General features: G+C 40.5%; 1 protein-coding gene across 2 annotated transcripts in view; it reads right to left on the bottom strand.

Moving 5' to 3' along the window:
• Positions 1–25,342, bottom strand: part of Snf4agamma (SNF4/AMP-activated protein kinase gamma subunit) — a 139,569-nt gene that overhangs the window by 9,027 nt on the left and 105,200 nt on the right. For both annotated transcript variants that reach the window (XM_076808960.1, XM_076808959.1), the window contains one exon: positions 21,818–21,866. In XM_076808960.1, the coding sequence (XP_076665075.1) occupies positions 21,818–21,866 (49 nt within the window). The remainder of the gene's footprint in view (positions 1–21,817; positions 21,867–25,342) is intronic.

Here is a 25,342-nt window from a genome sequence, read left to right on the forward strand (position 1 = left end):
TGTTTTAATCAAAACAGGGTGTAAATGGTACATTTATAATCGAAAGAACCCCTAGCAACTAATTCATTTATTCGAATTCTACTGCTAAAACACTATTCGCACTCTTATTTCGATCTACGAGCGTGGGCAACGATAATACGGGTCGCAAGTACTTAATCAAACGTTCTCGCGAGGGGTGATATGTTACGCAACGTTGAAACAAGATCCATTAGGCCATAATACGATGATGAAGATCACTTTGTAATTGCAACAGACAGATTGCCCTTAAAAAAGGATGTTTTCCATTTAGCAAGATAATTCGTGGAACAATTCACTTTAAATTCTTATGGAGAACATTCTAGGAAGGGGAAGATTGTGCTTCTGATTGCTCGATTAAAATTTCAACGTAGACCTGACAGAGCTAAGTAGATCATCGATACATGCCTTCATCCTGAACTTGCAAGAGAAGACCCTCGAGTCCGAAATTCAAGAAATTATGAAACTTTGGGGACATGTAGGGGATATATAGATATCTTATCTATTACGTAATTTTTTTTTGGTGCCCAAATTCGCTCCAAGGGGGTGGAATTGACACCTGAAAATCCGGCTATTTTCCGATTTTCTGTTACAGTAAGAACTGTAAGAGGTAGAAAAAAAGTTTTCGGATATAAGTTACTTCTTTTAATTAGGACTATCATTTGGTAAAAAAAATTATCTTACAGTTCGCGAGTTATAACAGAAAATCGGGGAATAGCCGGATTTTCAAGTCAATTTGGGCAGCAAAAAAAAATTGCGTAATACTTCAATACGTATTTTTTCAAATTTAATTTAAAAGTGATTGCCACCTACATCTCCAGCTGTTTCACAAATGCGCGACATTTAGGGCGACAAGGCTCGAGACTCGAAATAACACGAAAAAGAAACGAAGAAGAGGAGAGTAAATTCCAGAATTTTCTTCGAACAATTTTGTTAGAACGGAAAGAGGTGGTCGATTAAATTGCCAGATCGGTATTCGAACCATCTTTCGCTCGTAGCATCACTGCTGGATCAATTGAGTTATTCAGGCCGTCGATAATTCCCTCTTGCTACGTCCGATACTCCTTTACATCTCGACCAGCCTGTTGAGTACATTCACACACGCTCACAAGTTTCAAAATTTGAAATAAAAAGAAAATGAGCACACAAAAGCACGAGGAAAAATTTGAAAATTTTATAGACCCCAAGAAACAGACGAGAATATTGTTGAAGTGGGATGTTAAACCTAGACCTTTCATTTCCCACGTAAATGATCTGCCAAGAGAGCTGCTACTTAGATCGAGGAGCGGTTAATACACTTATCATAGTATAATAATAAAATAATTGCTACCACCTATATAACAGCCAACGAAATTGTATCGAGGTTGAAATTTTAGAGGCGAGAATATTTGCGACGCACTGGAGGGAATACAGCGCAGGCATCTGGCCCACAGGAAACGTTTTATAACTCGGACACGACCGATTTCCCAACTCATGTTCATTAACATACAGTGTGTCGTTCACCCACGGTATTCATCGTGGAGCGAAATTTTCATCGAATGTGGAAATATATTCCTCGACACCAGGGCCGAATTAAGACCTTCAGAGATCCTGAGCACTTAAAAGATTTTTTCACTAAAAAGTGTTCCCAACAAAAGTTAGACTTTAAAATTCAGAAAATGATTATTTTTTTTTCTATTTCTTTCACATGCTTAATTTGTTTATTGGTTAATCCAGCGCCGCTCGACACGATGTTTGATCGATAACAGAAGAAAGGGTAGACTACGAAGCCCTGGGCGCTATTGTTGCTTTCCTATAAGTAAACTTTTCCATCCGTTCGCTCACTGCTCGTCCACAGACTGGCTCTAGACGCTTTTGCACATCCTGCACTGTCCGAGGAAAATTGCAGTCGACTTGTACGACACAGTTCCGAGAACAGGGGACTGTTCAAATATGAACAACCTATCCATACGTGGCACCAACAACGCTCGGACACAGCGAGCGTTTTAATATTGCGAGCGGAATGGCGGGGCACTTTTTCTTTCCACCGCATTGTTCGTCTCTGGACAGGGAGTAAGTTTTTTTTTTAAGACGTGTGAGGTGACACCGTGCCGAGGACAGAAACCGTGGGAAACGAAGGCGAAACGCGAAGTCTCTGGTGAAAGCTAAATTTACGGGATAAGGGAGAACTAAGGAAGACAATAGGGGCGCGGAAAATGGGGATGCGGTGACGAATCAGGGAAAATAGCAGCATTCGTGTCGACGATGCAATAAAGTGTTGCGTGTTAAATTAATTGCTAAATCTGTTCTAATGCTGTGCCATTAAAGTTGGGCGGATTTCTGCCAAAGCAGGGAGGATTTTAATTGCTTTTTTTTTTATTGGACAAGGTTCACCATTCTGATTGATTTCTTTTGATCTTGTACTGTTTGATGGCTGCACCCTTTGGGGGACAATTTACGCCCACTGTCGATCTCTTTCAAATGTCACAGCTACAGTGACTCGCATTAATATTCGGACACTTTTTAAAATCGCATAACTTTTTTAGAATTGGTCCAAACGACTTGAGTTTTTTTGAGAAGCTAGGAGGATTAATTTGCTAACTGACGCGTTTCGTTGTTTTGGAAAAAAATGTATTTGGTTGGAATAGCGAAAAGAATAGTAAAGGTCGATTTTTAAACTTTTTTGTGAGCGTGTAATGAAAATTAAAAAAAAAAGGATTAGTTTGCTAACTGACGCGTTTGGTCGTTTTTCAAACTAATCCTTCTAGTTTCTCAAAAAAACTCAAGTTGTTTGGACCAATTCTAAAAAAGTTATGCGATTTTAAAAAGTGTCGGAATATTAATGCGTGCCACTGTATGTATTTTATTGGCTTTTCAAAATCATCAATAGAAGTAAAAAGTGGATCTCACTTATCACGTCCCTTCGTTTCCATGTCGCTTCGATAGTCCAATTTCGTGGCAAAGGATGGGGATTATAAAGACGACCTCAATAACACAAGTTAATTGATATGTAATTTTCGATTTTATTTCTTTGATATTGCGTTTCCTAGCGAATTGCTCTATTTCGGGCGCGATGTGGACGGTATATTAAAACCTTTTAATTACTTCTGTATGTAGGCCGAGGTCCAGCAGCAATCTCATGAATTGATTTTTTTTTTGGTCTTGGAACGTTTAAAAACGAAATTTATCCCCGGTACCTTTGTGTTTCATTATGACACTCAGTTTCGCGAAGCGGGGCGTAAGATGATTTTAATTACAGAAAATCAGTTATGAACTGACTTAATTGCGAGGAGATCCTCTGGCAGTGAATGTAAAACTCTGGATCGTCATCGGTGTATTATAAGAGATGGCGTAAAAGAATTCCAAATTGATTACGTTCATCGTTTGAGAGGCATCATCTTTTTGTCCCGCCATTGTTAATTAGTGGAACAACAACAGGCGTTTAAACGTTCGATACAAGACACGACTCGTTTAAGCCTCGTTCGCATTAGTCAAGTTGTATTTCAAGGCGAGTAAAGTTGAAGGAAGATCTACTTTACTTGAAGTTTCAAAGAAACCTGAAAAGATATTTCAAATCAAGTATGTGGTTTCGAGTTACTTGACTTCAAAGTATTTATTCAATGAAAAAATACCCAAAATTGAAACGTAAAAAACCACGGTCTCGGAATATTTTTTTTATAACTTTGTAATTTTTATGTTGAAGTACAGTGTTTTAAGAATCGAAGAAAATTAATGAAATATCTTAAAATCTTTATTAAAGTCCTTTAAAAAATTGTAACAAAAACTCAAACAGTCTTCATATTTTCGCAACTAGCGCCTCTGTGGTAAATTTTTAATGGAAATCCTTTCAGGTTTCTTTGTAGGTTCAAGTAACTTGAATCTACATTACCAATGTGAACTTATTGTTTACTTGGCTTGAAATATCCTTTCAAGTTTCTTTCGAGTCTCAAGTAAAGAGACTTGAAAGAGTAGAGATTCCTTCAACTGCACTCGCCTTGAAATACAACTCGACTAATGTGAACGAGGGCTAAGCACTTTTAATCGACTTCTTCGAAACGAATAAGGAAGAACTCGAGTATATATCGAGTAAATTATGAAGGTATATTTTGCAATTAATCGCCGCGTTACTCAAGTGGAGCATAAAATACCAGCCTTTCGCTTTAATATCTTGGAATTGAATTATTCATGAACTACCAAGAAAACTGGCGTGGTTATAAGAATCGCGCAAATGCTGTCCTGCGGCATTTGATCACTAAGGACGATCGAGTTCCACAGGCTTCCCGATCGGAAACAATTGGTTCTCGACACAGTTCCTTAGGCGTGGGAAATCCAAGTTTCCAATTCGCACACAATCGCGTTCTATGGATAAAAAATGTCATTAACTACTGACCCACTTCAAGATAAAGCTTTCCAACGCTGTAATGCCCGGCTTTATGAAATACCTCGCGCAATATTTATGCAAGTCAACGAACACTTGTAGATGAAAGGAGGAACGAAGCTTCGCGCTTCCCTCGGATGACTAATAATTTCGTCGCACTTAGAAATCCAAGGATTTCATCACTGCGACGCGAGTGAAGCGGGCAAAAAAGGGTCCAGCATTCCGTGGCGATTAAGAAGAGAAGAGGAGACGATCTTGCGCCGTGAAAGACCAGTCTACAATATTATATTGACGACAAATACGAAGCAAGAATAATATCACTGTATTCGCGGAATATTAAATAGCAGAAGAATCCGGTGACGTACACCGACGGAATTAAAGACGCGGACAAATGTAAGCACTACCTGATCAACGTCTGCAAAAGAAGCAGAGCAATTATCTAAATTACTTCAACCTCGAGCACAATTTATTCGCAATTACGTAACACCAAGCGAAAGGAAAAAGTGGCACGACCTATGCAATTTTCTTCCCCGAACGAAACCGTAGAAAGACAATCGACGGCTTTCCCACAAAATCCGCCAGCAACCTCGTCCAAATTAAGCAACAAAAATTCCACCCCTGTAATTATTCTCTTCGCTCAATACGGTGCAGCGACTTTCGCGAAGCAGACGCGTAGAAAGTTTAATTTCCCGTACGAATGCCACCCGATTAGCGACTGGAGGCCAGGCCTGGCGAAACACTACTTCAACCTGCACGTCGCGAAGAAGGAAGAGCGTCGCCTTTGCTACCTAAAATCGAGTCGCCGGCAGGTTGTGCTCCCTGGGAAAGCGGGTTGCGTAGAGTAACGTGCTAAGCGGGGCGCATTTCCCACGACTAGATGCGATCACGCTTCATAGGGACACTGATTGCCACGGGGTGTAAAGGAGATAAGGTGCAACTGGCTCTTAAAATTCACCAGCTCGCTAGAATCGGTGAATCGATCGGTTCGCACTCGGTGCACGCAGGATTACAGGCTGACGAAACTCGCGAAACTTCACTGTCGTCTCGGCTGAGAGAATCCCGGGGAACTTTCACGAGCAGCGCGGAATCGGCACAGAGGTTTTACCTATTAGAACGCGCGCGCGGAAAAAATTCAGCGGCACCGTTCGCCGCGAGCTTTCTGTACAGAGATCATGAAGCTACTGACTGGCCAGGCGATTGTGCGGTACACCGAAGCCTTCGCTCCGAGGAGCGGGCACGCGTTGCGAATACACCGGCGAGGACAGAGACGGTGGGACCGTTTAGAAACGCGCCGTCACGCTGTTCCCTTTTATATCGGATTCCGTCGAGGCCTGCCTTCGAAGCAGCTCCCACGATTATTTATCGCGAGATTTCGGCGGTAAAGTGTATGGAAATAGGGCGATCCCACGTGAGAGGATAAATCGAAGTGGTGGAATAAATATTGGTCGTGGGAAGCTTGATTTTCTTTTTTAGATCCAGCTCGGAGCGAGTGTATTTCAGATGGCAGTTGTGCTTGTTGCTCCGGTGTGCGTAGTTGGTGTATTTTGGCGCGAGTAGATTGCTTGACAGCTAGAGTGAAATAGCGAAGGTTCTGGTGAGAATTAAGATTTGCCGAGCAACGTCTGGGTCAAGAACACTTTCAACACGAAAGAGTAGCTTCGTATGGAAAATTTGTATTCCACGCTATCTACTTGCTTTTCCACGTAGTCATCTGTATTTCATAGTACCTCCTGTATTCCTAGTCTCGTGAAAAAGGAATTGCAATTGAAATTGCGTCGTCAGATGGCGCGAAACAATGGAAACCCAAGCTGAATTTTAGAATATCCTTCTGCGGTGTCTTTCGAATCACTCCGGACCAGGGCAGTAGGGATTGCAGTACCGGTAAATCGGTTTACCGGTGAATCGCGAGAAATATCCTCAAATTCTTACCGGTGATTCGCCAAAGTTTACCGGTAATTCGATAAATCACGTACAGCAATAGAGCGCATATATGCGTTCATTAATTCCGTCGACATCTACTGCGTTACCAGTGAAAAAATACTTCAATTGCTAACAAAGACGATAACCGAAGTATCTCACGAAGAACCAATTCTGATCCAAAAATAAAAACTAAAAATCTGAGTCAAGTCATTAACAAAATGCAAAATATTTTGTGAAAAAATTAGGGCGCGTTCAGGAGACGAAAATTTAGACAAATTATGTTTTTCGCGATTATTTGTTAGAAAGAATTGTTAAATAAAAAACATCTAATTACGTATGTAAGTTAAGATTCTTTTCATTGCTTTCGTGGAGATCCACATTAATAAGTATTGCTATTAGTTATACAAATATATCTATTTTGTGTTACATCATTTTATATTTTATGCTCAGACTAGTTTGATTTGCGTGTAATTTTTATAATGCTCGATTAGAGTTGAAAAAAAAAGTTATCTGTAATGGTTACTCTGATATTTTCAATACCGGTAAATTACCGATAAACCGGTTTCGATTGGAAATTTTACGGAATTACCGGTAATTGAATTAAATCGGTAAATTTGCAATCCCTACAAGGCAGACGTTCAAATCTTCTACTTGCTAACACTAGGCAAGGGAATCCCGTACATACGTGATGATTTGTATGCACGAATGTAAGAGCAGGTTCAGCGATCGTTGGCCCTGCGTGACGTATATGCGAGAACACGAATCGATGGCCATGAAAACATTGCCATCAATTGCACTTTGTTCTTGAAATGGACCCGCGATGTCCACGCTTCGTTCGACGACCCCGGCCGTCGCTGACGTCTACAGCCTCGTTTTGTAGAAACAAATATAACTCCGCGGAAGCCTTCGACGCCGAAATGCTATTCGCGCTGTGGTCGTTACGCGAATTCCGTTCAGGAAATTGCTATAATTCCGAGGAATCCATGGAATCGGAGTGATTTACATGGGGGACCTGATTACGCTCTAATAGGATGGCATTGTGCCTTCTAGAATCGGTGTAATCTACAAAGGGCGCAATTAGAGAGTCGAGTCTTGTGCTTCGATGCTTCCCTTGAGCGCTGAAAATCCAATGGCACTCCCTGCATCGATTTTACGTAACGCAGCCTCGCCCAACGGGTTCTTTTCAATTTGATTTCACGCCACGCTTTCGATCTGAATCCGAAGTACTTACGCGCTTTTTACACGCAGAGTAAGGCGTTATTCGACTAATCTTCGAATAAAAAATCGAATAAAATGAAGTTATTCGTGAATAACAAATAAATTTAGTCGAATAAAAATTTGGTCGAATAAAAATTTATTCGTTATTCTCGAATTGTGTATTCGAGACATTCGAATAGAAATTTAGTCGAATAAGAATTTATTCGTTATTCTCGAATTGTATATTCGAGACATTCGAATAGAAATTTAGTCAACTAAAAATTTATTCGACTAATGCCCAGCTCTGTTTACACGTAGTACAATGATAATACGTATTATAGAATGAGTCACGTAATTGGATCGTGTGGTATCTCTTGCTCAATGTTTATCTTTCCATAAAGTCACTTGTATCGCGAGTGCAACGAGGCACGTAGATAGCAGCTGCACTTTTCCTTTAAGGGGTTACATACCCTTGACAGGTGTCATTTTTATGATATTTTTTCATATGAAGTAACGTCATATTTAAAAATCAAGATAACTATGAAAAGGCCTTGGGAGAAGGAGCTGCTATGGCACCATTTCTTAATATATCAAATTTCTTTTTGAAGAGAATGCACCTTAAGTTATACACAATAAGGTGTATACGTTGATTTTTAAATATGACGCCTCTTTATATGAAAAAAAAATCATACAAATGACCCTATTTTCCCACCTGTCAAGGGTATGCAACTCCTTAACAGAATTCTAAATCTATTAAAAATATCTCTATTTCAAGCAAATCTATCACGAGAAAGTAGAGTTAATGGGAAGACGGATCTTCCTATATAATTCAATTTCTCCCCCAAGTTTCTTTCTTACTACCAATAATGGTAACGTCAAAATACCCACGAACTTTATTTCACCTATCATTTAGAATAACTCTAAAAAAAATAATTCTCCATATTCGCAACACCTGCCACCAACTTGGATGAAGGGTCCATTTTCACTTATAATTGCCCACTTGAGAACCCCTCGGTAGGATTTAAAATCCTCACGGATAACAAGTAACGCGTACAGTTCGGTATTCAGTGTGGGTCAAAATGGACCCGTTATCCGGGATGCGAGGGTGGGATATCTGTCAGCGGGGCATAAAGGACGGGAGCTGAGCCGTAGCAATATAAATTCGCAGCAGATGTATTCCGAGGGCACTTGAGAACGTTTTCACGTAAATGTCAACGAGGATGAACCGACGGGATACCTTTTTTGAGGATCCAGGCGAGCTCGTCTTCGAGGGGCGGGTTCTCGAGCTCGAACTCCTTGATGAGATCCTTGGAGTAAACAGGATCGTCGTCCTGGCTCCACCAGGCGGCCGTGACCCGCCCCAACGTGCCACGGGCTCCCTTAGAATTCGGGTAATAATGCAGGGCCAACATTATCCTCCACTGTCATTCCTCGTAGCCGCACCTTTGGCCGAGCTGTCGTCCGCCCTTTCCACGATGTCATCGCCACGAAAGTTGTAGGATTGCCTCATAAGCAACGTTCCTACTCACAGTCTCTTTCCACGCTCATCACAATCTCCCACGAGCCTCTCCTTACGGCCGACGATACCGATTGGGCCATTTTCGGGAATATCGACATAAATAAAAAAAAATTCCACGTCCCATCTCTTCGCTTCGCCGGTTTTTAACGTCCCACTCGAAGAAAGACCGAGAACCATTATTTCGCCAGGAAGAACTTCCTAGCGCGCGGAACCTCAACGCGCCGAGCCAGCGATCCGACTTATTAGACCGTTCGATGTACCGTGTGTCCGATGTAATTTCATCTTTCGCGGAAGGGAATCCTCAAGGATAAGAGAACAAGGATGGACCACTGTTAATCGATAGTTACGAGGCGACCGGGCCGGGGCGAAAGGTACACTCGAGCCTTGGAAACTAGCCGCGGTGAGCTCGACAGAATTTTTTCGCTATTAAAATACGTCCATCCGAACGTCCGAAGTGTGATCGAATTTTCGACTGCCGGCAATACAATCCCGCAGGGAAATTTATTCAGCGATCGGGGAACGTAGAGGGTAATGATATAGCGTCGGTGGAAATGTGAGTTCGGAGCGATGATGCGACATGCCGAATTATTCGGATGCCTAAACGTGTTTGACTTCTGTGTAATATCAATCCTAGGAAACCCGAGGGGCTGTTGCTCTGCTCGAACTATTTTCAGTTATATAAAACATCTAAACACTTGTTACTGGGAGAATTGCGTAAGAGGGTATACAAATAAATGTATGGAAAAAGACACTCGGCTCGTAAGTACCTGACTTGAGGTGCTAATAACGTGACATAACTGTTTCTTTCGTTAGGAAAACCTACGTTTATTTACTCCGAGTTCACTTATTTACTCTTGTTAGAAATAAAGTAAACATCTGCTTTTACACTGTGCTTGTCACAAACACACTGAAGACAGTTTGAGCGAAGGATGGTTGTTTCAGCTACTTTTGACAGCGTCCAGAAGAAATAAGCATGACTTCTAATTCGTTTCTTTAGAATCATTAAATATAATTACTTTCTGACACGAACACATAACATTGCTCTACGCAAGTTATTTTATGGAACGGACTGAATTTAAAACTAGGGTTTGTCGGTTTTTGAAAACCGTGTTTTTTGATAAATTTGTAAAATTTGAAACCGGGTTTTAAATTTAAAAAACTGGTTTTTAGATATTAATTATTTAATTAACAACGCTAACAATCTGACTTGAATTCGCCTCGGGCACAAGTATATTGTAATAAAAGTTTACTGAAAATCTAATATTCATGAGCTTATATTTCCAGAAGAATAATACTAAATGAAATAAAGATTTATAAATATTACTTTGTACGGATTTTAGTTACTTCAGTTTCTTTTTAATTGGTTTTGTATGGAGCATGTTTTATTTTGCTATATTTTTGTAATTCAATAAATTTTAAATAAAGTGAAATGTTTTAAAATAACTACAAATATCTTTTACTGTTTTAATTTTTTTTTAAATACCACACCCGCTTTAACCGATTTTGGAATACTGGAGCTCTAAAACCGTTTTTTTTTTCTTCAAAAGTCGGTTTCTGTATAAACCCTATTTAAGGGGTCATGCTCAGTCAGGAGATAATACAATATAATAAGTAAATTCTTTTGAATTTTTTATTTTAGACGATCGACTTTCGAGCAGCAGTGGTCACCGCAGAAGCCTTTATTTTTAGAGAACCTTCGAGTGACGGACAATAACTCAGTTATTGCTAAGTATTTTTAAATAAAAAAATTACGATGCACGGTACTAGATGCAATCCTTGAAAGGAAAAAAGATTTTCTGAGAAATGTGTTACAGCTTTTGAGTAAAAAATTTCCAAAGACCACCCTTTTTCGGCCTCCTGACTGAGCATGACCCCTTAAAGCTTCGTGGACATTTTTACCCCTCCCTTGGGCTTCCTAAGGTTAACAATCTCTTTCCTTATCGTGTTTGAAGTGTTTCAATTAAATCGACCGAGCAGCTCGCTTCCCGAACGATATACCGGACTGAGGGATGGAGAAGTTGGCAACGAAAACAAATCTCGCTGCGATTACGGTAACCGAACAAAGGGGAGGCTTCTGCTCGCGAGCAGGAATCCGTCGGGTTCCGTTGGCGACGCGACTAGATCCCCTCGGTTTGGATTAAATCCGCGATCGAAATAGAGTCTGCTTGGCGATGGAACGTTGGCCGAATCTCGCGAGAAAAAAAAGGACCGGCCCCTGATGAACCTCGACCCGCCTCTGCCAGACCAATCTTCGTGGCCTCGAAACTACGGATTCGAACCGTTTGCCCGGCCAGCGATCCAAGGATCCACGGTGCTACGGTAATTGATTTACAGACTATATCGAATCACACGGTCGAAATAAATCACTCGCTCCGCCGGTAACAACCTCCCACTGTACGATTGCAACCGATGCAGAAACACGTGGATTTTAACGGCGCCCGCCTACAAGACCTCGCTCCAACTGCACCAATCGAGGCAACAGTTTCATCGCTCGATGATCACAAACGAATTTTAATCGAATCCGGCGGATTCGGTGTCAATTGCCGGAATTGGAAAGATGTAAAGTGACAATTGAATCTTAGTAATTTTAAGCTGGCAACGAAGCTGAGCTCCGATAAATTACAGGAGCAGAGCCAACGTCAAAACGTCAACGATAAGGCTTCGGAATAAGAATTGATTACGCAGCTTCCGGGAATTCCACTTAACATTCTACCAGGTGTTCTCACAAAAGCAGGAACACGACGTTCGACCGACGCTGTAAACGCACGGTGTAAAAATGCGGTTATGCAACTAAACCGTTTTCGTTGCCAATCGGCGGGTATATGACGGGTAATTGACAGTTGGTCCGCTGCCCGGACGTAAGGTGGTTACTCCGATCGCAATGCTTCACTACCAGTAAACCCACAGAATATCCCTCGTAACTTCGTGAACGAGCAACAATTATTTAGCCACCTCGGCCTGTTGGCACGGCTCCGCGGGTTGCCTCGAGGGGCCATAAAAACGGTCATTTCTCATCGATCCGATTCCGGGAGCCATGGGATCACGGCTAGTATACCTGCTTAGTCAACGAGAAACTGCGAGAACGAGTTGTTCGTCGGCAGGAAGGGGCCAGCTTCTATCGTCGCGGTAAGAAACGGCAACCTGACGTTTGCTCGGCGGCTAGCGACGGAGGAGAAGGCTTCCGAGGGAACATCTTTGCTCGATCGAGCCCGCCGGTGGTCGCCGACGAGGAAACAGCCCAACCGACGACACGAGACCCGCGAAGGAACCGCCTCGACAACCGATAGTCGACCTCTGACCGATCTGCCGCGCGATGTTCCTCAGCTTCGCCGCTGGCGAACCGAATAACCGTCTTCGACTGCTCGACGGCTTCCTTCTGTTGCCGCCGCGGCGACCACCACCTCGTCGACGCCGCTCGTCATCGTCATGGACGCGATCGTGCCAAGAATAACTCTCCACATGAAATCCAGGGCTGTTGCCAAGAAAAAAGGCACCGCCGACGATCACCTCGCCGCCCGTCCTAGCCCCGGCTTTCGGCTACACTCGCGGCGAGTGCGCGTTTTTAATTATTAAGCGCATAAATAAGTCACCGCCCGACCGGGGTAGCCTGACACGGGCCAGCGGCTGGGCTGGTTCGCCCTGCCCGAGGTTCGCCCGATTTCGATCGCATCTGGACGCTGCCCGCCTGGCCCGATGGCAACACTCGAGACGCTCGAGCGAATCTGGCGATCTACCAGCAAGGGGCTCGCCTGGCGAATTCCTCCTTTTACGACGCCGCGCGCTCGTACAACCGTCGCTTTTCAAGGTGAGATTCGTTACCTACTGCGACGCTTCCCTGCCCTTTCCTGGGCGCTTCTAATAACGGCAATGGCTGATGACTGTCGCTTTGTTATTGGTTAATTAACTCGAGAGTGGTAGCGGTCCGAGCGACCTGCTACTTTCTGGTTTTTAAAGTCGTGTCCGGAGCTACGGGACTGCTCCGAATGTACTTCTCCCTCTCGGTACCTCGCTACGGAATGATACTCTTTTGTGCCCTCCTTTGAGTTTTATAGCCATTTTTATAGGTTTCGCAGGAATGCCTCGAAAGGTCAAGATCTTTGATTGCGAATATGTCCTTGAGGAAGTTAAAGTTTCATGACGGTGCAAGGGTCCAGTTTGGAATTGAGCGCTTATTTATAGTACTCTTTGGAAGCTGCAAATTTTCTGCTTATACAGTGGCAGTTCGATAAGTCGGTAACTCGAAAACCTCGAGTTTTTTTTTTCGAATTTTCTTCATTCCCTTCCGCTCCGCTGTAGACACCTCTACAAGTGGAAGTAAAACTTCCTTAACTCGAACAATATTTTGCATGTTAAATTATGTGCTTCTTCTCTACAACTCGAATTTAGAAGAACTCCGACCTCCACAAGTCGAAGTTTACTTCTACATATGTATTATGCGTCGAAAGATCTGAAAATATTGAGGAAAATGTTTTCTCTGCATTATTCACGATTGCAAATACTATTGATTTACAATGCAGTAAAAGACTAGCACGAAGCAGAATCACCCCAATTTTTTTAATATGTAATAAAGAGTAATATTTCGAGCGTAAAATGTGTCTTATAATTATTTTTATATATGTATATTAAAAAAATTGATGATTTTATATATATATATATATATATATATATATATATATATATATATATATATAAATTATTGTAAGACACATTTTATTATAGGTATATATATATTTGATTATAGGCATACAAGAAACAATTGACCTTTAAAACTTGAATTTGTCTTGCTTTACAGCTTCATAAGTCGAATTTTCGTTTGTTCAACATCTCTTACTCAAAAACTCGATAAGCTGATACCTCTATAATTCGAAGATTTTTTTCCTTCCCTAGAGATTCGAGTTATCGAGGTTCGACTGTCATGTTGACTTTTTGTTTGTTTATGGCAATATTAAAAGATTCTTCAGTTAAAAATTTAGATATTAAGGTTCTCATGAAATTTTTTCGGAAAATCGATTTTTTTGCATATATTTTTAGTATAATATCCGAGGAATACTCAATAATACTTCGTGACGATATAGATTCTACAACGATGGAAGCGACTCCTCGACCTCCGAATGGGAGCAATATGTACGATATTTTTTCGACCGTAGTTGTCACACTGGATCGATTCGACCCAAGCCAATTTTGAATCAGATGTTCTTTAAAATCTATTAAATTAAGTCGCAAAAATTCCGAGATAAAGTTTGAACATTGTACAATATATGTTGATTGTTGAAAATTAACATTTAAAGTGCGATCATGTTTGGACAGAAGTACAATTTTCAATGATGCCCGAAAGATATTTTACCTCAAAGTCAAATTCAGAGTCATTTTGACCCAGTGCGACACTTAAGGGGAACCTGTATTTGGATCGTGTGGTGAAGATAGTTGAGCAACTTCTTGAATTTCCATTAATAGTATTAGAGTTTATTAACGACCTACGTTATCTAACCTGTCCGACCACAGTGTCCTGATCTACGACGTTTCAATAATTTTCAACGCTAACGAACCTCTCGGCGGAAGTTAAACCACACGTTCAACTGAAGCCGGTCCCTTGTTACCGCGTCAACGATCAGCTAATCATTTATTAATGGGATCCATGTGCTTCCCAAATACGCTGGATAGTGAGAACGTAAATTACCCGATCTATCGAATGCAATTGAGAACGCAAGTCACGTGAAGAACGGTAACTATTACTCTGCTTTTCCAAAGCCCTGCAAACAGAGATTAATAATAATAATTCTCATTATTATAACGACCATCCGTGATACATTTTATCAAAACTGGAATATCAGTTAACAACTTCGTTGTTAAAACATTATGAAAGGAATTAATTCAACGCAGAGCTCCGTTCCTACACTGTACTCGTTAAGAGTGTCAAAAAGCAGATACGCACAAAGTGAAAAAGAGTCCTCATTAACGGAGCCTGTCCGTGCAAAGAAACGAAGTAATTGAACGCAGTTGTGTAAATAGGAACGGCGGAAAGGTTATTATGGAAATTGAAGAGGCACGCGAAAGCTCGATGGCATTAAGCTACCTGGAATTAATTGGGGTCGCAAATATCGATTCCCAAGAAATTCCATTATCTTTTTCATAAGAAGGACACAAGAGAACGAAACACAATTATCAGTTAATTTGCTGCAGCTTCAACGCGAATTAAATCCTACCTCATAAACCCAATACGCTTATTTCAAATAATATTAATTATTCTTATTACCGATGGGTTAAACATCGCCTTAATTTCCACTAGCGCGACATTTTTTTAAAATAAAGGGCAAACCAATATGTCCCTCAATTGCAGAGCGTAAATCAATCGGAATTTGATTCGGAATTCCACCTACCATTAGTGTTATCGATTACTTCGGTTTAGCAACAAATACAGCCCGGGGAATGCTGACGGTTAATCGATAGCAACCATTATCGGGATTATTATTACGCAGCACGACACAATCCGTATTTCCCCATCGAAATATTCCAGTGAATTTCCGCAGTGTTGTTTACATTGCGGTGCGATTAAGAATCGCCTTTCCCATATAATTACCCAGGTCGTCGAATTAAGAATCGTAACAAGTTGATCCTTAATTGGTTGTTAAAGGCGGGCTCCCGTACTTTGTCACTACGACGTCGTAAGAAGAGGCTCATTTCTAAAGATCAGTTTAACGTCCGGCTAGTTTCTGTACAGCATAATAAAATACACACTGAACTTATTGAAAATAAATACAAAAATTCAAATAGATAATCGCTGTTTTGTTTTCCGTAATCTAAATACGTTTTAGTAATATAATTAACGTTGCGATATCTTACCTAGAATGATTAACTTTACTAAACATTGACCTTCATTCGTTCAGTAGGTATTTTCTTAAGCTTTTTCATAAGTTTTGCAGAAAATTTCGCGAATTTATTATAAAAAAATTGAAATAATGTTTTTAGTATTTTAAGAACTTCTGCGTGTTTAATTTTAAACAATAAATAACTAATTGAATATAAATAAAACAAATTTGATATTTCTTATTCGATAAATATAAAGATAATTATGTTTAAAAATAAACTGCAGGAACAGTAATTGGGTACCCCACAGTAATTGGCTCCTCTACCCTACTTAACAGAACGTCCAGCCGCGCTAGCTATGCAGAATGCTCGCAAATATGATTTGCTAGGGATTGCAACAGGTGACGCGGCCGCGGCATGCACGTACACAGCATTTGTCTATGATTTCGCATCGATAACAATTTTGTAAAAGCATTTCACATCGCCACAATTTCTCATTCCTTTCAGGACAGTTAATCCTAGGTAAATAGACAAAGTGCATTGTGTACAAGGCTTTTAAAAAATGCCCCCTTAAACCCACCAGACCTTTCGCTACTTTCTAAATAATATCGGCGTGAAAGCGCAACAATTTAACACACAGTGTTAATATCGCAATTCGAAGTGCCTCGATATTGATGATACCGATTGAGAGAAACAAGCTTCAGAAAATTATCTTGCACTTCGTAGTGGCTTCCGTTGTCACACCTTTATGTTTATCGGCTTTCTAGGTTCACCTAGGTTTTTATTTAAATAAAATCGACAAAGGAAATCTACCGAACACGGAGTTGTGGGTTTCTCGTGTCTCTGTACGCGGCAGAATCAGCGAGCAAGATCCTCGAGCGCCGGACGATTCCATTTTCCATTGGCTAGAACCTAGACCTCGACCCGTATTAGTTGGATTATAAATAAACACTCCCTTCGGCGAGCAACGTTGTAGAAAATCGCGGGGAAACGCGTTGAAACGCGTACATATCAGAAAAAAAACTTTTATATCGCAAATAACACCATTCCCCTGCACACGGGTCCGAACGGAACGAGCAATAATTAAATGATATTCAAAACAGTCCATTGGATCAATGAAAATCCACAGGCACTCGTGTCCCGGGGCATGTTTGTGTCGCACAGTGGCGAATTTGCCCGGAATCATGACCAAAAGTAAACAATTTTTTTTTATTTTATTTTGTTACTCTGTACGGTGTACTTCATTTGTGAAATATCAGAGCATGTTTTCCCGTTAAAATCAATTTTTAACCTGCAATCCTCTAAGAAATATGCAACTTCAAACTTAATTAGAAAATTGATATTTTCAGGTAAAATTAGAAAGTTACAATTTATTGTCGATGCAACAAGATAATCTGTCGATGTTGGTATTATCTAATATGCTCGAAATTCATATTTACATTAATTGTACATTTTTTAAATATTTCTACACGTCTCTCTTTCTTTGAGCGAATAGTTGCGTATCAAACGAAATCAAACTTCGATTTTTTTTAAAAGTAAAGTTTAAAGGGCACCGAAGAAGTTCTGATTGAAATTGGAATTCAATGTTTAATTCTATAGTTAAAAAGGTGTTGGTATATTATCTTAATATATAAAGCAGAAAGTGTATGTGTTTGTCGCCTAAAAACTTTCGAACGGTACCTAAACTCTGGGCTCCCGAAATGTGTTCCAGCTCATTAAATGTTTAACTAATCCAGATGAATGTGACTATTTTCAAAAAAAAAATTGTATAAAATCAGAATCTAAATTTCGGGCGAAGCCGAGTAGTAAAGCTAGTTGCATATATCCAACATTGTGTTATAACAGTTATTATTTACGATTAAATATTAAATAGAATATGTTCTATGCATATTATAAAAGAATATATAAATATATATAATTGAATGTTTTAAATATATTATAATCTTAAATATATCTATTATTATGTTTCTGGAGTAATCTTATTATAATTTATTTCAACAATTCAACTTAGATTTGGAGATATTAGTACGGCCACGTTTACAGGCAAATTCACCACTGTGCGTCGGGTCTTCAGGAGAAATCGCGAGTCTTGCACGAAACGTCGGTCGACGCGACTAATTCGCTGCCAAAGGGCGTGCAGCGTATCGAAAAGTGTTCCCGATATCAGAGGCGAGGGAGCAGTACGAAAATTCCATTACCCCGTTCGCCGGGGGTTCCCGTATTATCGAACGCACCCCGCCCCATGACCTAGACCCGAATACAAATGTGCGAATGCGTCATCGAATGCAATTTCCGCGACCTTGATCCCTCTTTGCTCAGCGACGTTTTTCCGCCTCCCTATGCACTCCCTTCTCCACTCCTTCCCTTTGTAATCCCTCCATTCGCCCGCCGACGTGTCTACATCTGTACAGGGCTCGCCATAACGCGTGGTCATTGGCACGTGGATGAATTGAGGGTAGAAAAACGGCGGGCAACCCTTCCTCGTGTTTTATGTGCGTGACGCTTAGTTAGTTTCGCGGAAATGATTGCTGGCCACTTTGGGGAATTATTGATTCCTTAGGAAATATTTATTGGACATATTTATTGCATCCCTTAATATTAAACGCGTTATCATTTATACCTCTCTGACTAGTATTAGGAAAATATTATTGCAAAATTTATTTATTGCAATAATGTGTAGCTTAGACTTTGGGCAAAATGAGTTGACTTCGCATCACTTTATTAATCACATTGCTATGAAAATTTGTAATAAATATTTCCAGTAGTGTAGGTGATTTAAACCGAGTACTTTAGTTTAGCTTTTGTTCAAATAAGATATTATCTCATAAATCAGCCTTTGAACGCTCATATGCTCCGGTTGGGTTAGGTCTGGGTTAGCTATTCCCACAGACGCATCCCTTAACATACGTTCATAATCGTGCAAAAGATCATATCCACTAAAAGCGTCGCCCCAAGAGCGACAGATCGATAAGAAACAAGCTAAAACGATCTCCCCGAGCATTCCAGAGATGGGCGAGATACAAAGTTACCTCGAGTGGCAAATATCTGTGTAGGAGCAATTACGCGAGAGGAATCTGCGATAGAACTAATTGAAACAGGGAAACGGTCGTAGAACTACACGATCAGATAGGGTAAAACGTTTCCGCGAACTTTCGCTGCCTTTGCGCCGTTCAATTCATCTCGGGAAGTTTCGTCCACGGTTTATGATAAACCCTATACAATTCCCCCCTTTTCTCGGCTCTCCTTAGTCCTGACTTCCCTCGCCCGCCATTCCCACTTCCCTCCTTGCCACGATTCGCCGCCAATTACCTCCCTGTTTCGTTTATTCCCGTCTGCCGTTCATCCTGGTTCCCAGCCTCCCACGAACCCTTCGCCTGTTTCCGGCGCGCGCGGGGGCGAGCTGGACTCCCGGGAATTCATCGATCGGGCACCACCATACACCCACGACACGGTGGGGAAAGGATAACGGAGGACCGGGAACCCAGTAACCACGATTTCAAGGGGGAATCTATATAAACGGATCGCCGAGCACGTGGCAACCGCTTCCTGGTTTCATTTAAAGCCCCTGGCTGCCGGTGGCCCGGGATAGACGGCCATGATTCGGCGCGCTCGACGCTACGGCGCAATTTTCGAAACGCACGCGTCCCGGGCTCGCAACGGGCACGCCGGGTAATACGATTACGCTTTCAATGGAGTCGGGGATGTTTTGCGCGCTGACTCGTAGTTCTGGCAGGCGAACGCTTCGATCAATTCCGAGGATTATTAACCTCATCAAAATTTCAGGAAACACTCGGAAATTGTAAGAAGCGACTTTTAGGTGTGCATTCTTTTTACTGTCTAAAGTGCGGGAAACGGAATTTATCTGTTTTTTTTTCCAATGAGCCTCTCGTACTACTTAGATTATTGTTTTAAATAAAATAATAGGTGATTTAATAGCGTTTGCTCTTTCGGGACTACTCTGATCCGCGATACAACTTATTTGCGAGAGTATTTGAAGCACTGACAAGGAGAATGTTTAGGTGTCCGCCTCCGATCATTTTGATTTTTGGATATGTTATAGAGGGCCGAAAAATAAGAAATACGCGTTTTTTTATTTTTCCCCGTTTTCATATTTGGCGGGTGAAAACTGCGTTCATAGTTAGGGTTGAGAAATCGTTTTTGTGGAATATCTCGAGAACTATTAGAGATAGGGGAATAGTGTGAATGGACGAATTTTGTGTCTTTGAATGCGAAATATGACTGACTCACCAGATTTTCAAAAATCCACAAAAATGATTTTTCAACCCTAACTTTGAACGCAGCTTTCACCCCTCAAATATGAAAACGGGGAAAAATAAAAAAACACGTATTTCTTATTTTTCGGTCCTCTGTATCATATCCAAAAATCAAAATGATCGGAGGCGGACACCTAAAATACTCTCCTTGTGAGAGCAGAAACGGACTAACCCACGTTTTTTTTGCGAAATTCAGTTAGTAGCACTAATGTATGAGAAATTATTATTTTTTTTAATACAGTTTAGTCCGTTTTTGCTCTCAATGCCTCATTTCATGAAAAATCATTTGATTAGGGACCCAATAACGAAATTGATGTGCTTGTTTTGTATATTAATATACAAGTGTTTGAAGCTAACTTTCAGTGAAACAAGTTACCTAATATATTCCTCGAATATAACCATTTCTGTAATATCTTATTCAAATAATGCCCAGGTGAAATTCGTAAAATCGACTTATTTATGCCTTTGACGCAGTTAGACTTGGTAGGCACGTGTTCGCGAGCAACCAATGGAATTCAACGGTCTATAATTTACTTAGCTTCGCTTAGCGCCCCTTATTTACGCACTGCCACTTATTTATAAATACATTACCTGCTCCATCGATTTACCGGCTCTCGGTGCTTTCCTAGGAAAGCTTTCGCCCTGACACCCCATCGCTACGTAAAGGTACGCGATTGCACGAGCGAGGAGGGCGAGATGGGAAAGCGACGATACTAATGCACGCGAGTGAAAGAAGTTTCGAAAAGTCGGAAGAGCAATCTATTACGACACCGTCGCCGGGTCTCTGTCCTTTTGGCGAAGGAATTTGACGGAGTGCTGCTCGCAGAAGAAATTCGATGAACTCGATATTCACGCTCTCGTGCGAATACCGTGCATTAGCCTTCGTCGTTCATAGATTCTTTCGTTCTCAACGGGGACGACATTGTGACATCGTTTCGTTGAATATTTATAATAGCTCCAGTGGCGCTGGAGCATTACTTTCAGTGGCTTAAAGACTGCACAGAGTGAATCTTCTGGGACTGATTGCATTTCAAGTATTTTGAAGATCATATCTGATCTTTTTCTGTACGTGATAAAACTTCGAAATATATTTCGCGAGTGGAAGTTTCATTCGCAGGGAAAGGTACTTCTAATTCAGTGTTGAAATCAAAATGGAACAAAAGAGGCTGAGATTATGAAGCATGTAATGCGACTACTATTTTTCTATAATTCAATAAAGTAATTTAGATGTCTCGTTAAATTCTTAAATAATTATATTACAATATGTATGTTATATATTATTGTTTCTGATGCATGCTACATTTTTGTCAGTCCTCTTTGCTGCAAGAACGATTTACACAGGTTGTATCGAAATTATGGAATAAGTAGAAATATGTAAATTCTTTGTGTCATGGGAAATTGAAAAGTCATTTAGAATTTCCCAATGTGAGACTTCTTTTTCGCTGACTTGTGTGGAAGATTTATGATGGAGTAAAGGCAAAGTATGTCACTGAAAAGTGGCCATTGAAAGGTTCAACTGGGACTTCTAAATTTTAGTCGCGTATGTTTTGGAAACGAAGCTTCAGATTACAAAGTGGTAAAGGATTCTTCGATTCCTTTCGATATTCCTGCTTGAGCCATAATTTGGAGACAAGCTGTATATGAAATTTTAAGGGAAGGGATACTAGTTTATAGTTTACAATGCAGTCCCAGAAAATGAAAATAAATAAAGTGATCAATGATAACACTCACCAAGATCAGAGAGCGAAACTTTCTCCAGGAAAGGATCTACCACAGGCAGCTGAAAAATAAAAAAAAAACAAATTAGTGTTTATTCCCCTACACATTGCATTTCGAATTATCACATTATTTCTATCCAATATTTTCCTCCGTGTAAAAACAGAGTTGACTCTTTCTCATTTTTGTATTATATTTTAAATGTACTACTCGATATAATTAGGAGATCGCAATTAAATTATAATCGCAGAAATTTCATTTATACAGTACAGGGAAACCTAAAAATATTCGATGGTTAAATAACCATTAATAAAGCCACCCACTAAAATTTCAAGAAATTCACATTGAAAACTTAAAATATCCTTATTTCCACGCTGCATATAATTCCAGAATTTTAAAAATATCGAATATCTTTTCCAAGGTAATAACTATCCCCTAATTATTTAGAAAAGTGTATACAACAAATTCCTGCCCAAAAATAAAAAAATATCGCATGAAAACTTAAACTATCCTTATTTCCATGCTGCATGTTACCTCCACAATTTAAAAAATATCGAATATCTTTTCCAAGGTAATAACTATCCCCTAATTATTTAGAAAAGTGTATACAACAAATTCCTGCCCAAAAATAAAAAAATATCGCATGAAAACTTAAAATATCCTTATTTCCACGCTGCATGTTACCTCCACAATTTTAAAAATATCGAATATCTTTTCCAAGGTAATAACTATCCCCTAATTATTTAGAAAAGTGTATACAACAAATTCCTGCCCAAAAATAAAAAAATATCGCATGAAAACTTAAAATATCCTTATTTCCACGCTGCATGTTACCTCCACAATTTTAAAAATATCCAATATCTTTTCCAACTATCCGCTAATTATTTACAAAAGTGTACATAACGAATTCCTACACTAAAATCCAAAAGACACGTTTTCGAGCGGAGTTCGATACCACAGCTCGGTATACACCATCCCTTTCACATTTCTCTCCCGAACGCATGACAGTTACACGTGTAAAGTATCGAACGAAAATAACGATAAGTATATACCAACGCCTTCTTCAACAGAGATTTCGGACTGAACGGCTGTCTCTTCTTCACGTTCGTCGTTATTTTCGTATACCAACTCGACAGAATACCAGAAGAGCTGCTGCTGTGAGCCATCGTGCTGGGGCTCTTGGCGACGCTGCCGGTTGGCTCGCTAGTTTGCCGTCGAAACAACATTTTGCCCCGCGACCTACTATCCTCGGCGAAACAACGAAATCTACACCAGACACAAGTCCGACAACTTCAACAAGTCCACCGAACGCCCTCCGACGAATCCCGTTTCGCAGGACCACCCGTGCTCGTTCACCGAACAGCTGAAAGCTTCCCACTACGTTCCCGCGCGCGGAATCTCGTGTCCCTTTGAATGATTCGAGGAGACTCGGCGGCAAGCTCCGCGGTCTTTAAGTTCCATGGCTGTTGAAACGTTTCGAGGAATCTTCAGGAAGACCGGCAGGTTGTGAGAAGTTTTTTTTCCAGCGACTGTCGCCGAGCTTCCATCTGGGACGGCAGAGTCTCCCTCGCGTCACATCATGATCGATTCTCGGGGCTCTTCAAGTCGTGATCAGGAAGTAATTGGACATCGAGATCAACAGGCAACAGATGAAGCACATTTTAACGAACGGTCCTCGCCCTCGATGCGAACCGGGCGATCACGGCTCGAGTGTCGACGGAACACTTCGCGGAATGTTTGTGAAACGTTTTCCAGGTGGATTAGAAACGGACGATCTAGGCTATTATTTCGCGGATTATCTGTAGGAGGAACAGGCTCGGTGGTTGAGTAAAACTATCTACGAAAAGAGGATTGTCCAGTGGAGTGTTGCGTTATATTGGTGTCTTGCGTCAGGAACGAGGCAGAGTTTGAGCGTGATTAAAGGTTTAGCGATGAACAGGGTATTGGGACGATATCGCAAGAGGATTTCGATGCCACGACTTTCTTGGATGCACTGTGCGTCTTCGAAGAATGGCTGACGGTTTCGAGCACCGCAGGTACCGCGTTGGCATTGGACGTCGATGACTGCCCACGATGAATACGAATCAGTTGGGCACGACTGTGGATATGGGGAAATGATTCCTCGTGGGAGGGATTGATGACTGATAACGAGGCTGGATACCCTTAAGGTTACTAGGCAGTCGTTTCTGTCGAAAATGAAGCATTTCTTTTTCATTTAATTACAAAGAAATAAATTAAACTTGAGACTTGTTCCTTGACACAGTTTATTAACATCATAAACTTTAAAGAACACATGTTTGTTTAGTCAAAAGTATGCATTATAGAAGACACTGCAGATGGATCATTAAAGGAGCTTTTAAATGAAGTTTCTTTTGCTGCTTTTTTACTGTAACATGCTTTTTAAAGCTTATGATGTTAATAAACGTTGTGTCAAAGAACAAGTCGCAGCTTCAATTTATTTCTTTGCAATTAATTGAAAAATAATTGCTACCTTTTTGATAAAAGCGACTGCCTACTGGCTTGTACCCTTAATGAAGAAAGATAAGATGAGAAAGAGCCTGTTTGTTGGTAGGCTTTATGTGGAGTATTTAAAATCATTGATATATCAGAAAAGTAGAAGCTATAAGTGGTGGTCAAAGGAAACTTTAAAGTGCATATTTTTATGCCAGCGTAACTACCTTAATGCTGCGGTTTAAGGGGATATTCTCATTCGCAGGCGCGATGAAATACTGTTTTTTTAAAGGATTTTTTTGTGGAGAAGTATGAGTTCAATCAGAACAGCCTTTTGGTATGTTGCTATGGGGTGTTCAATGTAATGTTCAGTATTTTTTCCGACATAAAATAAATGTTCCCTCTACAGATATAATACACATACTTAAATCAAGTGTATTCGTTGAAAATTTTCTGAATGGCGTTATAAAATGAAGTGGAAGCACTCTGGTTCACTAATTACACTTACGCGAATAACTTAATAATAATGACTGCTCGCTAAGTGTCGCGTTTTGGAACTGAATACTCTTGTTCTTGGGGTCCTATTATATGTACCCCTTTTTGGTGGTGGGGTACGGGATGATGCATCCACGGTGACGTGTCTGCCGTGACGAACCTTGTACCCTACCCTTTTGATAAGGACCTTTTAATTCGTCACTGAGCAACTAATAGTAAATACCTTTTTGTTTACTACAGACGGCTGTTTTGACATGTGTATTTTGTCAGGTGAAAAACGAATAATTTTCTTCACCTTGCTCTCATTTGTGCAATATTTTCTTTTCTCAAATCCGTATGCTACATTGTAGGTATTTTATTAAGGAACAAGAAAGTCATCATGTTTTTCATTTCAGATGAGCCTGGGCGTTATAATATGTTATGTCAGTCACGCGTGTAACGGCGGACGAGCTCAGCGGAACAACAAATAACTCGGTCATTTTTTTAAATATTTTTGTACAGTGTTTATACAATATATGCACTAATACATGTTCTACACATAAGAAGAAAAGAAATGATTTTCAACATCATGGTATCAGCAAAAAAAATTGTCTA

Source organism: Andrena cerasifolii, chromosome 3 (assembly GCF_050908995.1).
Source record: "Andrena cerasifolii isolate SP2316 chromosome 3, iyAndCera1_principal, whole genome shotgun sequence".
Classification (NCBI taxonomy): Eukaryota; Metazoa; Arthropoda; class Insecta; order Hymenoptera; family Andrenidae; genus Andrena; species Andrena cerasifolii.